Source organism: Bidens hawaiensis, unplaced genomic scaffold (genome assembly GCF_021521415.1).
Source record: "Bidens hawaiensis isolate Kalapana, Puna unplaced genomic scaffold, B.hawaiensis_p1.1 tig00049785_1, whole genome shotgun sequence".
NCBI lineage: Eukaryota > Viridiplantae > Streptophyta > Magnoliopsida > Asterales > Asteraceae > Bidens > Bidens hawaiensis.
The window spans coordinates 8,346-20,000 of NW_027506122.1; the positions used below are offsets into that span (position 1 = coordinate 8,346).

Consider the following 11,655-nt stretch of genomic DNA (forward strand, 5'->3'; position numbering starts at 1 on the left):
TTTGAACTGGATTTTTGGATTTAAATGGTGGTTTAAGTCACGATGTTTGGATTATATTGTTGCTTTATTAAACGCGTGGTTTAATAAAAATTATAATTATATTTCATTGTTATATTCATATTTTAGCATTTTTTATGTTGTGTACTTAAATGTTTTATAATTTCAATAAAAATAGTTTTTATAACACAAAACTTATGTTACAACATCTACATGTTTACGCTTCATAGTTTACAACATATGATTTCGGTAGATGATTAAGTTTTAACTACTATTTTTTTTGTTTCATGGTATAAGTTAGAAATATGTGGCATAACTAAGAATTATGTTTTAAATTGCTATTTTTCTCTATCTGTCTTTGTATATTAGGTTCTTTTAATTAAAGTAACAATGTGATACCTTTGATACTAATAATGCTAGATTATCTAACGTTTACAATTCATTAAAACATATACAACACGCGCGTGCACACACACACACACACATATATATATATATATATATGAAGTTTATATATTTTACGTCCATGTGTAACACGGGATCTAACCTAGTTATCTATATAGTATAAACTATAACTTTGGTGCCGCATTATTGGGCCAAGTGGCGTTTCGTCACTGGTTCACACCATTTTTTTCTTTTTGTTTTGTTTCGTTACCATAACGAACATAAAGGATACCAATCAAATTTGCGTCGATTCAACGCATAAGACCAACAAAGTTAAGGTTTAATCAATGCACGGGTTACCGCCCCTTTTGTTTTAGTTTCGGTACTATAATGAATGTAAGCAAAACTAACCGAACACGCGTCGGCTCACCGCCTCAACAGCGGGTTTTACCAACGTCCAGATTCTACTGACTCACCACCGCACACTCGAGGTTTACCAACGCCCAAGTTTTACTGACCCTTTTGTTTTAGTTATAGTATTGTAATGAATGTAAATAAAAACCAATCGAATTCGCGTCGACTCACCGCCACAACGCTTGAGACCAATAACGCTCGGGTTTTACCAATGCCTATGTTTTACCGACTCAACGTCACAACGCCCGGGACCAACAACGCTCTAGTTTTACCAATTCCCGGGTTTTACTAACAAAAAAAACGTCGTTTTAAATAATTTATTTTTTTATATGTTAATTTGACAATTTTTTGGGGAGCTTCAACTCTTGGGTTTACCAACGTTGTTTATATTGTAATGAGCGTAACCGACGCTGACCAAATTGTATTCGAAACCGACCGGATTCGCGTCGACTTACCGCCTCAACGCTTGTGTTTTCCCATCGTTCGGGTTTTACCGACCTACCCGGCGCAACGCGCCGAATAAAATACTAGTTAAAGATATTATTAATCTTTCGTTATAATATCTTTACGTATATTATCTTTGCGAATTTAGTAGTAGGGTAACTTAAAAACGAGATCCGAAACATTTAGGAGGAGTATTAGGTAATACCCAACTCCATTACTCAAAACAATAATACTCATTTACTCAAACCAAATCCATAACAAACAATTTTAATTTTTTATTTTTCTTTGTCACTAGGTAATAAAATAATATACTAATTTAGTAACTTTTAGTTTTCATATAAAAAAAATTATCAAAATAAACAAGTTTGATTAAAAAATTTTCAAAAAATAGATGTGTATAATTTAGTCTGCATCCATCCAATCATTGAGTTTTTGTCCAATAAAACAAATGACACGTCAGGAAAGCTGGCTAAGGAGGCTAAGCCTTAGCTGCCATTTTATGGGCACGAAAATTTATGAAAAGTAAACGGGACCCGCTATTAGCATATAAAAATTCGAGCGTGTCAAAGACGGCTAAACTTAGCCATCTCTGGTTGTTTAGCCGACATCCTTGACTTTTAGTCGGCTTCGGGATACGTGTCTATTTACTTAGCCGGCTCCATATATTCCTTTTTAGCCGGCTCTAACTCGGCTTGTAGGCTAAAGCTTCACTTAGCCGTCTTCTTTTTTTCCTTTTAACCTCTAATTTTAGCCGCCAAAGTTTAAAATATTTACCTATCCAATTAAATACTTAGCCAACTTTCATGTTTTTCTCTCTTAGCCGTCTTTATTTAATCGCCATATTAGATACTTTACCTACCAAATTAAATATTTAGCAGGCTCACTTTTTATTTCTCTCTTAGCTGTATTCATTTTCTCTCTTAGCGGTTGTGTTTTAGACGCCAAAGTTAAATATTTTTAGTTACCTAACAAAAAACTTAGCCTGCTTTCATTTTTTTTTACTATTAGCCGTCTTCGTTTTTTCCCTTAGCCGGTATGGCATGTTTTAGCCGCCAAAATTAAATATGTTTACTTACATAATAAAACACGTCGCCAGCTTCCATTTCTTTGCCTTTGCATATTTCAAAATTCATCATTAAATGGCAACAACAAAGGCCATGATATGCATCATCCGGGAAAACTCTCCTAATCAGCTAAGAGTAAAAAAATGGAAGATAGTAACTACAACTACACACAGTAAAAGAACGAAGACGGCTAAGAATAAAAAAATGGAAACCGGCTAAGTGTTTTATTACGTAGGTAAAAATATTTAATTTTGGCTGCTAAAACATGCTAGTTAAGGTAAAAAAAACTAAAAGTAAAAATAATGGAAACAGGCTAAATGTTTTACTAGGTAGGTAGAAATATTTAATTTTGGCGGCTAAAATATGCTGGCTAAGAGAGAAATAAAATATGAGTTTGCTAAATATTTAATTTGGTAGGTAAAGTATTTAATATAGTAGCTAAATGAAGACTCATAAAAAGGAAAAACATGAAAGCCGGCTAAGTATTTAATTGGGTAGGTAATTATTTTAAACTTTGGCGGCTAAAAGTAAAAAAGAAGACGGCTAAGTGAAACTTTAGCCTACAAGCCGAGTTGGAGCCGGCTAAGAAGAAATATATGGAGTCGGCTAAGAGTCAAGGATAACAGCCAAAAACCCGGAGATATAGACTAAGTTTGGCCGTCTTTGACAACATGTTGAATTTTTATAGGCTAAAAGTGGGTTTTTTTACTTTTCACAAATTTCCGTGCCCATAAAGTGGCTTAGTCCTCTTAGCCGACTTCCCTGATGTATTACTTGTTTATTAGACAAAAATTCAATGAATGAATGCAGGTTAAATTAGACATGTCTATTTTAAAAATTTTAGGTTAATTATTTTAGTAATTTTTTCCTCTGGCATATCTAATTTTCATGGATGATAATAATATAATGATATGTAAATTTGAAAAACACATTTGTACCCCACCTTGCCAATGAGAGTGAGGTTGAAGATCATCAATGCCCAGTTGGCATTCAATCAAACCATGAAACCCTTATCCAAAACCCCATCACTAATCTCATCTTCTTCATCCCATTTCTAACCAACCAACCAACCCGTCTCTCTTAATTCATTCCTCAACACTTTCACTTCAGCAATCACACCTTCAATCTCTTCACCGCCACATTAATTACAATGGCTGCCACCTCATTCTTCCATCCACTCTCATCATCGTCATTATCATCTTCATCTTCACCTCGCATGCAGGCTCCGGTCAAGCCCAGTCAACTCATCATCTGCCGATCACAGAAACGTGAAGAAGCTGCTGCAGTTGCTGATGAGTCAATCTCTCGTAGGTTGGCTCTCACTGTTCTGATTGGAGCAGCTGCTGTTGGCTCCAAGGTGTCTCCCGCGGATGCTGCCTATGGTGAAGCCGGTATGTTTCGGTTAAACTCTTAAGTGTGTGTAAATGATGGTAGAATTGTTAGAATATTGTATTGATAATTGCTATTAGGAAAAAATGATAAAAATGTCCGTTTAAACCGTCAAAGTCAAGAAAATGCCTATTTGACCGGGACTTTGCGGACAAGAATCCAAAAAAGTCTTGTAGTAAGCAAAAAAAAATCTCGTCGGCAACCAAAAAATTCTCATACGAATCCCAAAAAATCAAGTCGGATGTCAAAAAAAATCTCGTTAGAAGACAAGATAAATCTTGTCCATCGCTAAACTAAATTTCATTGGACTCCTACGAAGCCCCATTGGTGTGACGATTTCTTTTTATAAAGGAACTGTACTTTATGACGCTTGGCATAATCTTGTTGGTTGAAAATCTTGTTTGATAATGATTAAAATGTGTGCGGTCGACAAGATTGAGGGTGCACATTATGCGAAAAAGCTTGTCATATGAACATTTTGTTTATGACTTACGAGATAAATCTCATTCATTACTAAACTAAATCTCATCGGGCGCCTAAAACCTTATCGGCTCTAACGATTTTTTTCTCTTTCTAAACTAAGCTTTCTGATTCGTGGTAGAATCTTGTTGGTTGAGAATCTTGTTACGTAATGATTAAAAAGTGTGCAGTGTCGAGATTGATGGTGCACATTTTAGGAAAAACATGGTCAAATAAACATTTTGTTTACTTTAACTGGTCAAATGGACGTTCTGGTCCTTTTCCTTGTTACAAGATGTGAGGATGCATAATAACTCATATTTACATAAAGCTACCTCCAATATTCTATTAATTACGTTGCAAACTTTTTCTGACCTTGAATTTGATGGTTTAAACGGACATGCTGATGCATAATGAGTTTTGTGTGATTTGATTGATCAGCCAATGTGTTCGGGAAGCAGAAGTCAACGGAGTTCACTCAGTACGACGGTCCGGGATTCAAGCTGGCGATTCCAGCGAAATGGAACCCTAGCAAGGAGGTGGAGTACCCTGGCCAGGTGCTAAGATATGAAGACAACTTTGATACCACAAGCAATGTTGCGGTCACGGTAACACCTACTGATAAGAAATCAATCACTGACTATGGTACTCCTGAGGAATTCCTCTCCAAGGTACTGATATTAAATTTGGAGGGTAATTTAGCCAACCATTTTAATAAAAAATAAAAAAAATGTTCACCATTGGATTATATTTCATTTTCAGGTTGATTACTTGCTTGGCAAGCAAGCTTACTTTGGAAAAACTTCCTCCGAGGTAACCATCTTCGCCTCGCTTCATTTATGTACGGTATTATTAGGGATTAAACGAGTCAAACCGCTTACGAGTATTTAAAATCGTCCTGCTAAAACCTTGAGTTTAGCCGAGCCGAGCCTAAATGATTCCGAGCACAAGCTTAAGCCTAAATATTAGCTCGTTTAATAAACAAATATGAGCATGGGCTTCGCTTATCAAGCTTATTATTCATAAGAATTTTATTTAATATGTTAAATATATATTTACATAACTATAATTATTATATATAAATCTATAATAAAGTAACTAAAAATATTATCCTACATATAGCAATTATAATTATATGTATAACTGTATATAACTAAACAAATAATATATGTGCCGAGCTAGAACATTAGAAACATATATAGCTTGAAGTAAACAGAGCTCGAGCGTTAGTAAGTTAAATAAGCCAGGCTCAGGCTTGACTTAGCTCGTTTACACCCGTTGATGCTACTTAAAACGACTGTTTCAAATATTTTATTCCTTAAAACCCTTTTTGTTCCTATGTGTGTATGTTTAGGGAGGATTCGAACCAGATGCTGTTGCAACTGCAAATATATTGGAGGTTTCTACCCCGGAGGTTAATGGGAAAAAGTACTACTTTTTGTCTGTGCTAACAAGGACAGCTGACGGAGACGAGGGCGGTAAACACCAGCTGATCACCGCCGCTGTGTCAAATGGAAAACTTTACATTTGCAAGGCGCAAGCTGGTGACAAAAGATGGTTTAAAGGAGCAAGGAAATATGTTGAGGGCAGCACTTCATCATTCAATGTAGCTTAAGATTGAGCTTTGTCGTATGGCGTTTATTTTGTCATCGTATAATTCTTTGAGGTGTTTGTATGTGTTTGTTAATGTGATTGTGGATAAATTGTCTAAAACTATATCAATATAAGGACCTTTTGGATTTAGTCCATAAGTCACTTTGATTAGGACATTGCTTATGCTATTTACGTGATTTTGAATATTAGATTATTACCGTTGTAGTGACATTTTGAGAGCTGTCTTTCGAAAGCCTTGTTATGACGTTATATGCAAATAATAATCATATGATTCCAATCTATCTTCGCATGCCTCTCGGTTTGTATACAAGAATTTAGAACTTAGTTTTCTAACGGGTGTTTGAACTTGTTTAGTTGAAAGCTATTTAAAATCAATATAGTGTGTATTTGAAGGAGCTAACCTATCTTCTTGGTTTACAGGCTTGGGAACATGGTCCATCAAAACACATAAAAATGAGAAAATGGTTATATACTTGTATATTCAGATTGGTTTATTTTCAATTACATTAATGCAATAAAAAAAACCAAGTTTAATAGGTATATATAATACTTGTCATGTATCTTTTATTAACAATTAAAAAAAATTGTTTCCAGTAATGGCTGCAAACAAGAACAAATTCTAAAAAATCATTTACATTTTAATTCTTAAAACTTCTTTGAATGTTTATACTTACCCTCTCATTATCTCATTTAATACTCCCCGTGAAATAGACATCTCAAATCACATTTTACACTAGGATGGAAAACGAATACAAACCCAACAAGCATTTCCAAACTGAAAACTTGAATGAATATTCTATATGTAAGAAATCAGGCATCTGTTACGAATATGCAACATATATATCATATATAATAGCAGATGATACTAGGCCTATACACCCAAAACACGCATACATATTTTATTAATCAAACCATACAAGCTCCTTTTTATCTTATTTGGCACTGGATAATAAAATAATTTACTATTCATCATTTTTTGTTTTTATATTTTAATATTTTTAAGTAATAAAATTATATAGTTTTAAAACCATTAGAAATGCACCAGAGTATCTTAATTTTTTACAAATCAACAACTACACCCAAGGTTGTAGTGGTTGCTCGTCGATCCATGGGATGGTGACCAACAATTAATCGGGTTTATATATATTGACATATTTTTATATGTAATTTCAGTTTTATAAATACACGTACATATTTTGGCTGGAAATTGGCTTGAAACATGCTAGAAACTGCTTGTTTTGACTGGACCCTTTCTAGAAAACACAGATTAGGGGTTGATTGATAGGCAGTTTCTTAATAACCGTTAAGAGGTTACCAAACTCTGTTTAATCATGATTTTCCCGGATTTGACCATTGAATAACTAATTGACTAATTTGCCCAAAATTAATTAGTGTGGTGATTAATCAAGAATTAATCGACGCGTAGTCGGGATTTTTACAACCATAACTACACCTGATGACCGAAGAGTAATGAGTGACGGGCCTATGTTAGCTTTTCCTCAAGCCCAAGCCGCAATGTTTGTAACTAACGCCCATGCCCAAACCCAACTCTTACTACAGTACAGCAGAGTGCCACCGTATCCAACCGTCGCCACCGGAAATACTCGCCGGAGAAAGAAGATATAATAATAATAATAATGTCTAGCGCTTACGGATACCACCCCTTCTGTGCCGCCGCAACCACTTCAACCGACCGTCATTCACCACATCCACAATCAAACTCACTAACCACCAAATTCACAACCTCTATCATTCAATCCAACTCCTTATCTCTTCAATTGACTCCAGAAACCTCCTCTCGTCGTGCTCGGTTCGTTTCGTGCACCGCCGCGAGGAGTAGTGTAAACCCTAGGGAACCGAAGAAGGAGGATGAGGTGGAGGAAGTGGAAGAGGATATGCCGAGGATACAGGAGAAGGCTTTGGACGTTGTTGAGTTTACTGGCTCAGTAGTGCAGGCGGTTCCTGGACCTAGGGTTGGTAAATCGTCGGTTCCGTGGGCTCTGGCGGTTCCGTTGGCTTATGTTGGAGTCTCGTTTGTCGTTTCGGTTTATAAGACGGTTCGGAAACTTACTTCGCCTAAACAAGCCCGCCGTAAGCTGGTGAGTCTGTTGATTGAAGTGATGAATGTTTTACCCTCTTGCATTATCTTAATAGCTGTTAGCTATTAAAGAGACTATACTGACTTAAGCATGAGTTGAAGAAGTACAAATGAAAATAGAATGAGGCATTAGCATAGCACTAAATTCGTAACATGTGATTGATTAGAATTGCAAACACCGAATCATATGCTTGACCTGCTTTTTGTGATAGATATATAAGCATGTTTTATTTTATCCTAATTCCTACAAAAGAATATAGTAGATCATAGATTATAATCAACAGCATATTCTCAAAAGATAAATAAACTGTCTCGTAGGGAACATTCAGATGTGATTTTACTATAACTTGATCCCTGCATAAGCTACTCTTTTAGTGGTAACCTATGAGTTTTGTATACCATCTGTTTCTTATATGCTCACTGAAAACAGAGAACACTTTCTCTCTGTGCCCCTAAAAAACTAGGTTTGACTTGGCACATAGTTTAAAGAAACCGTTGATTTTGATGATCAGGCACTTAAATATTTTTAACAAGTCAGAATTGAGAAAGATTTTATTAATCTCACCAATATCCTATTCCTGTTATACATGTTGTGGGCAAATAGGTAAATTTGGAAAGGGACCCTTTTGAAAAAGGAAATGTTGCATTTTTCTTGTTAACCGAAAATAGAAACTGTTGCATATATATTAGGTGAAAGGAGTATTGACAACACTTAGAAAGTAAGAATGTGTTGAGATATATCAGTATATCACTGCTAAAGCATGTTTTTCTTTTATGTTATTTTATCAATTGGCCAATAACTTCCTATATGTTACTTAATGCATGATTGGACGACTAAAAATATGTATATATTCAGGTCAGTAAAAATGCAGAGCTATGCAGATCAATAGACGAGTTACTTGAGAAAGTAGGGAATGGAGTACAGCAAGAAACTTTAAAGGGACTGACACAGAAGGTGATATACATTTAACTTCCTGGTGCACAACTGTTCTTATACCTCTACCAAATAATTAGAAATTAGTTTTGTCTTTTAACTTTTCAGCTCATAGCTTCTGGCCTTGTGTGCTTTCTAGTTTCTTTATTTATCAGGTCCAGTAAAGAGAATGAATTTTTGATATTTTTATTCCATATGCAGACAGGCTTCAGCGCAGGAGAAATTTTGCGTAAATACATCCGATATTCCCTAAATGAAAAGCCATTCAACCCACAACTGATTGCAGCATTGATTCAACTCAGGAAGGCAACAATGTTGGATGATTTTCAAGTTGCAGAAATTCTGAATGAAATTTCAAGGCGAATTGTTAAAGATTATGGTACAGATCTGCTTATATTTTATGCAAACACAAAAAGTATAATCCAATGCAAGTCATAGTTTTTATTATCTCTAACAAGTAGCCGAATAAACTACACATGAAATGAAAAGGTAAACATATGTAAGCTTAACTTATAAAGTGTATACGTGTATTTATCAAATTTGTCTAACAAAAGGTAAACGTGTTATCTAAAACTCAAATAAGAGTATACTAACTCAAATGTGTGTATAATTGGTTTCTCATAATGGTTCTTCCATGTTGCAGGTCCAGTTGTCATGGATACATCCGGGTATTCTGAAAAGGGATTGAGGAGAAAGCTTGCTGTTCAAGCTCTCTTTGGAAAGATTTATTATCTTTCAGAGGTAAAATTAATAATAAGTGTTTTTTCCTACTTGTGTAAGTCTTAAAGAGAATGTACATTAGTTAATGTGATTAAATTAGGACGAGAAGTCGAAAATGATATGATTGATATTGTATGGAACATAATTGCATAAGTATGCACTTTATTTATATTCTTATTTTAATCCATACTTATGTTGTGTTACCAGCTGCCTGAGTTTTGTGCAAAAGACAGTTCCTTGATAGTGAAAGAAATATTTGGTGCTGCAGAGTAAGCATCTTTCTTTCACAGTAAATTACTTTTTTACCCTTCGTATTCAGAATCTTCACAGAAACACAGGTTGAACTCTCGGAGCTAAACATTTTTTTATTTGTTTTATTGAATTTTATAAAAAGTGAATACGCTTTCAAAACAGAAGTAATCAAACTTTCTCTAATGAAGCGATTAAAAGGTTTTTATGTATTTAAACATAATTTGGACAACTTTGGCCCGTTCAATCCTTTTTAGTTTTACCCATTTGACCTGTAAGAGGTAAGACCAAATCGACCCAATTATAGGTCGTGGAACTAACAAGTGGTGTTTGGTTAATGAATTTTGGCAGTGAGGATGCTGAAAAGCTTCGGTTGCATACAGTTGCAGAAGCTGGTGATATGGGTTCACTAGAAAAGATGGTTGATGTCTCAGATTCAGAGGATTCGGGTGAAAGCTCAAGCTCTTAATTAGGTTTGGCTTGGGTTCGCTAGAAAGATGGTTGATGGTTCAGATTCAGAGGATTGGTGAAAGCTCAAGCTCTTAATTAGGTTTGGCTTTTGTAAGATTTGAGAGAGATATAACCCTTTATGCGGCTCAAAGTTTTAATGTAATAATTTCATTATCAAAGTGCATTTGTGCTAAATTCTGCTTGATTTTTCTTTTCATTCATAAAGTTATAATATTAAAATATCTGATGTCAATCCATGTAATGTATTTGAGGCCTACATTATGAAAAAACTGATGTATAACATTTTTTAGTTAGAACCTACATATTTTATCCTTGTTAAAAGATTACAAATTAAACCAAAGTAATTAAATTATATTTGTTTAAATAAGAGATTATATTGTTATGATTAGCAAAATAATAATAACAATAATAATTATAATTTGATTTTGGTTTCCATACGAAATCTGCAAAACAGATCCACATATGGGTGGGTTTGTGTTGAAAATCTTGATTCTTGTTTCGTCTTCAATCTTCCAAATAATCTCATTCATCCAAAATCCCAGAGAGATTGATTGATTTAGGGATGAAATGGGCAAACTGTCCGTGATCATATACATAACGGTAGCTTTCCTCCTCTTCCTCCTCCTCATCTCCCATTCCCCAGACAAATCCCCCCACAGCCGCCACCGTCGTCTCAAACTCCGCTCCAATTATTCATCCGCCGATCACCACCTCTCATTCGACCCTTTGGTCGCCGACATGCAACGTAAACAAGACGACAAATTCTGGGAAAAAACTCATCATTATAAATCACAACAATTGGAACCTGAATTCGCTCCTGGACTGGAATCACAACCCGAATGGGAAGACTTCATTGGCGCTGAGGATTACTTGAATGATGAACATAAGTTTAACATTACACATAGGTTGGTCTTGTTGTTCCCCAGGATTGATGTGGATCCTGCTGATGGGTTTGTGACTGAACATGAGTTAACTGAATGGAACCTCGAGCAATCGCAGAAGGAAGTGATGCACCGGAGTCAGAGGGAGATGGAGTTGCATGATAAGAACCATGATGGTTTGGTTTCTTTTGCTGAATACCAGCCTCCCTCTTGGGTTCGTGATTCAGGTAATGTAGTTACGGAAACTTTGTTGGATTTTTAGTGTAATTGGATTGACTTGTTGACCAATGTAAATTATAATATTTATCAAACGAGTCAGTCAGGAGGTGTGGGGTGCATGCTTTTGATCTTCATAATGCTGTGTAATACAAATGTCTGTATGTTTTACTATATTTGAATGTTCCACTTACAACTCGCTATATTGTCACTAGATAGTAATTCATTTGGGTATGATATGGGTTGGTGGAAAGACGAGCATTTTAACGCATCTGACTCTGACGGGGATGGTTTTCTGAATATAACCGAATTCAACGAGTA

General features: G+C 35.3%; 3 protein-coding genes across 3 annotated transcripts in view; all 3 read left to right on the forward strand.

Annotated features, from left to right (window-relative positions):
* Positions 1 to 3,418: 3,418 nt before the first annotated feature.
* Positions 3,419 to 5,773, forward strand: LOC143616781 (oxygen-evolving enhancer protein 2, chloroplastic-like). Its single transcript, XM_077089514.1, has 4 exons — positions 3,419 to 3,694; positions 4,593 to 4,822; positions 4,914 to 4,964; positions 5,506 to 5,773. Exons 1-4 carry the CDS (start codon positions 3,454 to 3,456, stop codon positions 5,764 to 5,766), a joined length of 783 nt encoding a protein of 260 aa, XP_076945629.1. The 5' UTR covers positions 3,419 to 3,453; the 3' UTR covers positions 5,767 to 5,773.
* A 1,629-nt stretch (positions 5,774 to 7,402) lies between these two features.
* Positions 7,403 to 10,427, forward strand: LOC143616785 (uncharacterized). The gene is made up of 7 exons (XM_077089517.1): positions 7,403 to 7,864; positions 8,720 to 8,818; positions 8,999 to 9,176; positions 9,441 to 9,538; positions 9,725 to 9,786; positions 10,118 to 10,239; positions 10,317 to 10,427. The coding sequence occupies exons 1-6, from the start codon at positions 7,403 to 7,405 to the stop codon at positions 10,233 to 10,235; spliced, it is 1,017 nt and encodes a 338-aa protein (XP_076945632.1). The 3' UTR covers positions 10,236 to 10,239; positions 10,317 to 10,427.
* Positions 10,428 to 10,790: 363 nt separating this feature from the next.
* The window catches only part of LOC143616782 (uncharacterized), a 3,689-nt gene continuing 2,824 nt past the window's right edge, over positions 10,791 to 11,655 (forward strand). The window contains exons 1-2 of the mRNA XM_077089515.1: positions 10,791 to 11,345; positions 11,550 to 11,652. Coding sequence (XP_076945630.1) covers positions 10,805 to 11,345; positions 11,550 to 11,652 — 644 coding nt within the window. The 5' untranslated portion in view covers positions 10,791 to 10,804. The remainder of the gene's footprint in view (positions 11,346 to 11,549; positions 11,653 to 11,655) is intronic.

Bases quoted from the DNA above. Each gene is read 5' to 3' on its own strand.
- LOC143616781 (XM_077089514.1), top strand. From the start codon at position 3,454: ATGGCTGCCACCTCATTCTTCCATCCACTCTCATCATCGTCATTATCA. The intron at 4,823-4,913 runs GTACTGATATTA...TTTCATTTTCAG, and splicing joins CTGAGGAATTCCTCTCCAAG to GTTGATTACTTGCTTGGCAA. The intron at 4,965-5,505 runs GTAACCATCTTC...GTGTATGTTTAG, and splicing joins TTGGAAAAACTTCCTCCGAG to GGAGGATTCGAACCAGATGC.
- LOC143616785 (XM_077089517.1), top strand. From the start codon at position 7,403: ATGTCTAGCGCTTACGGATACCACCCCTTCTGTGCCGCCGCAACCACT. The intron at 7,865-8,719 runs GTGAGTCTGTTG...GTATATATTCAG, and splicing joins AACAAGCCCGCCGTAAGCTG to GTCAGTAAAAATGCAGAGCT. The intron at 9,787-10,117 runs GTAAGCATCTTT...GAATTTTGGCAG, and splicing joins GAAATATTTGGTGCTGCAGA to TGAGGATGCTGAAAAGCTTC.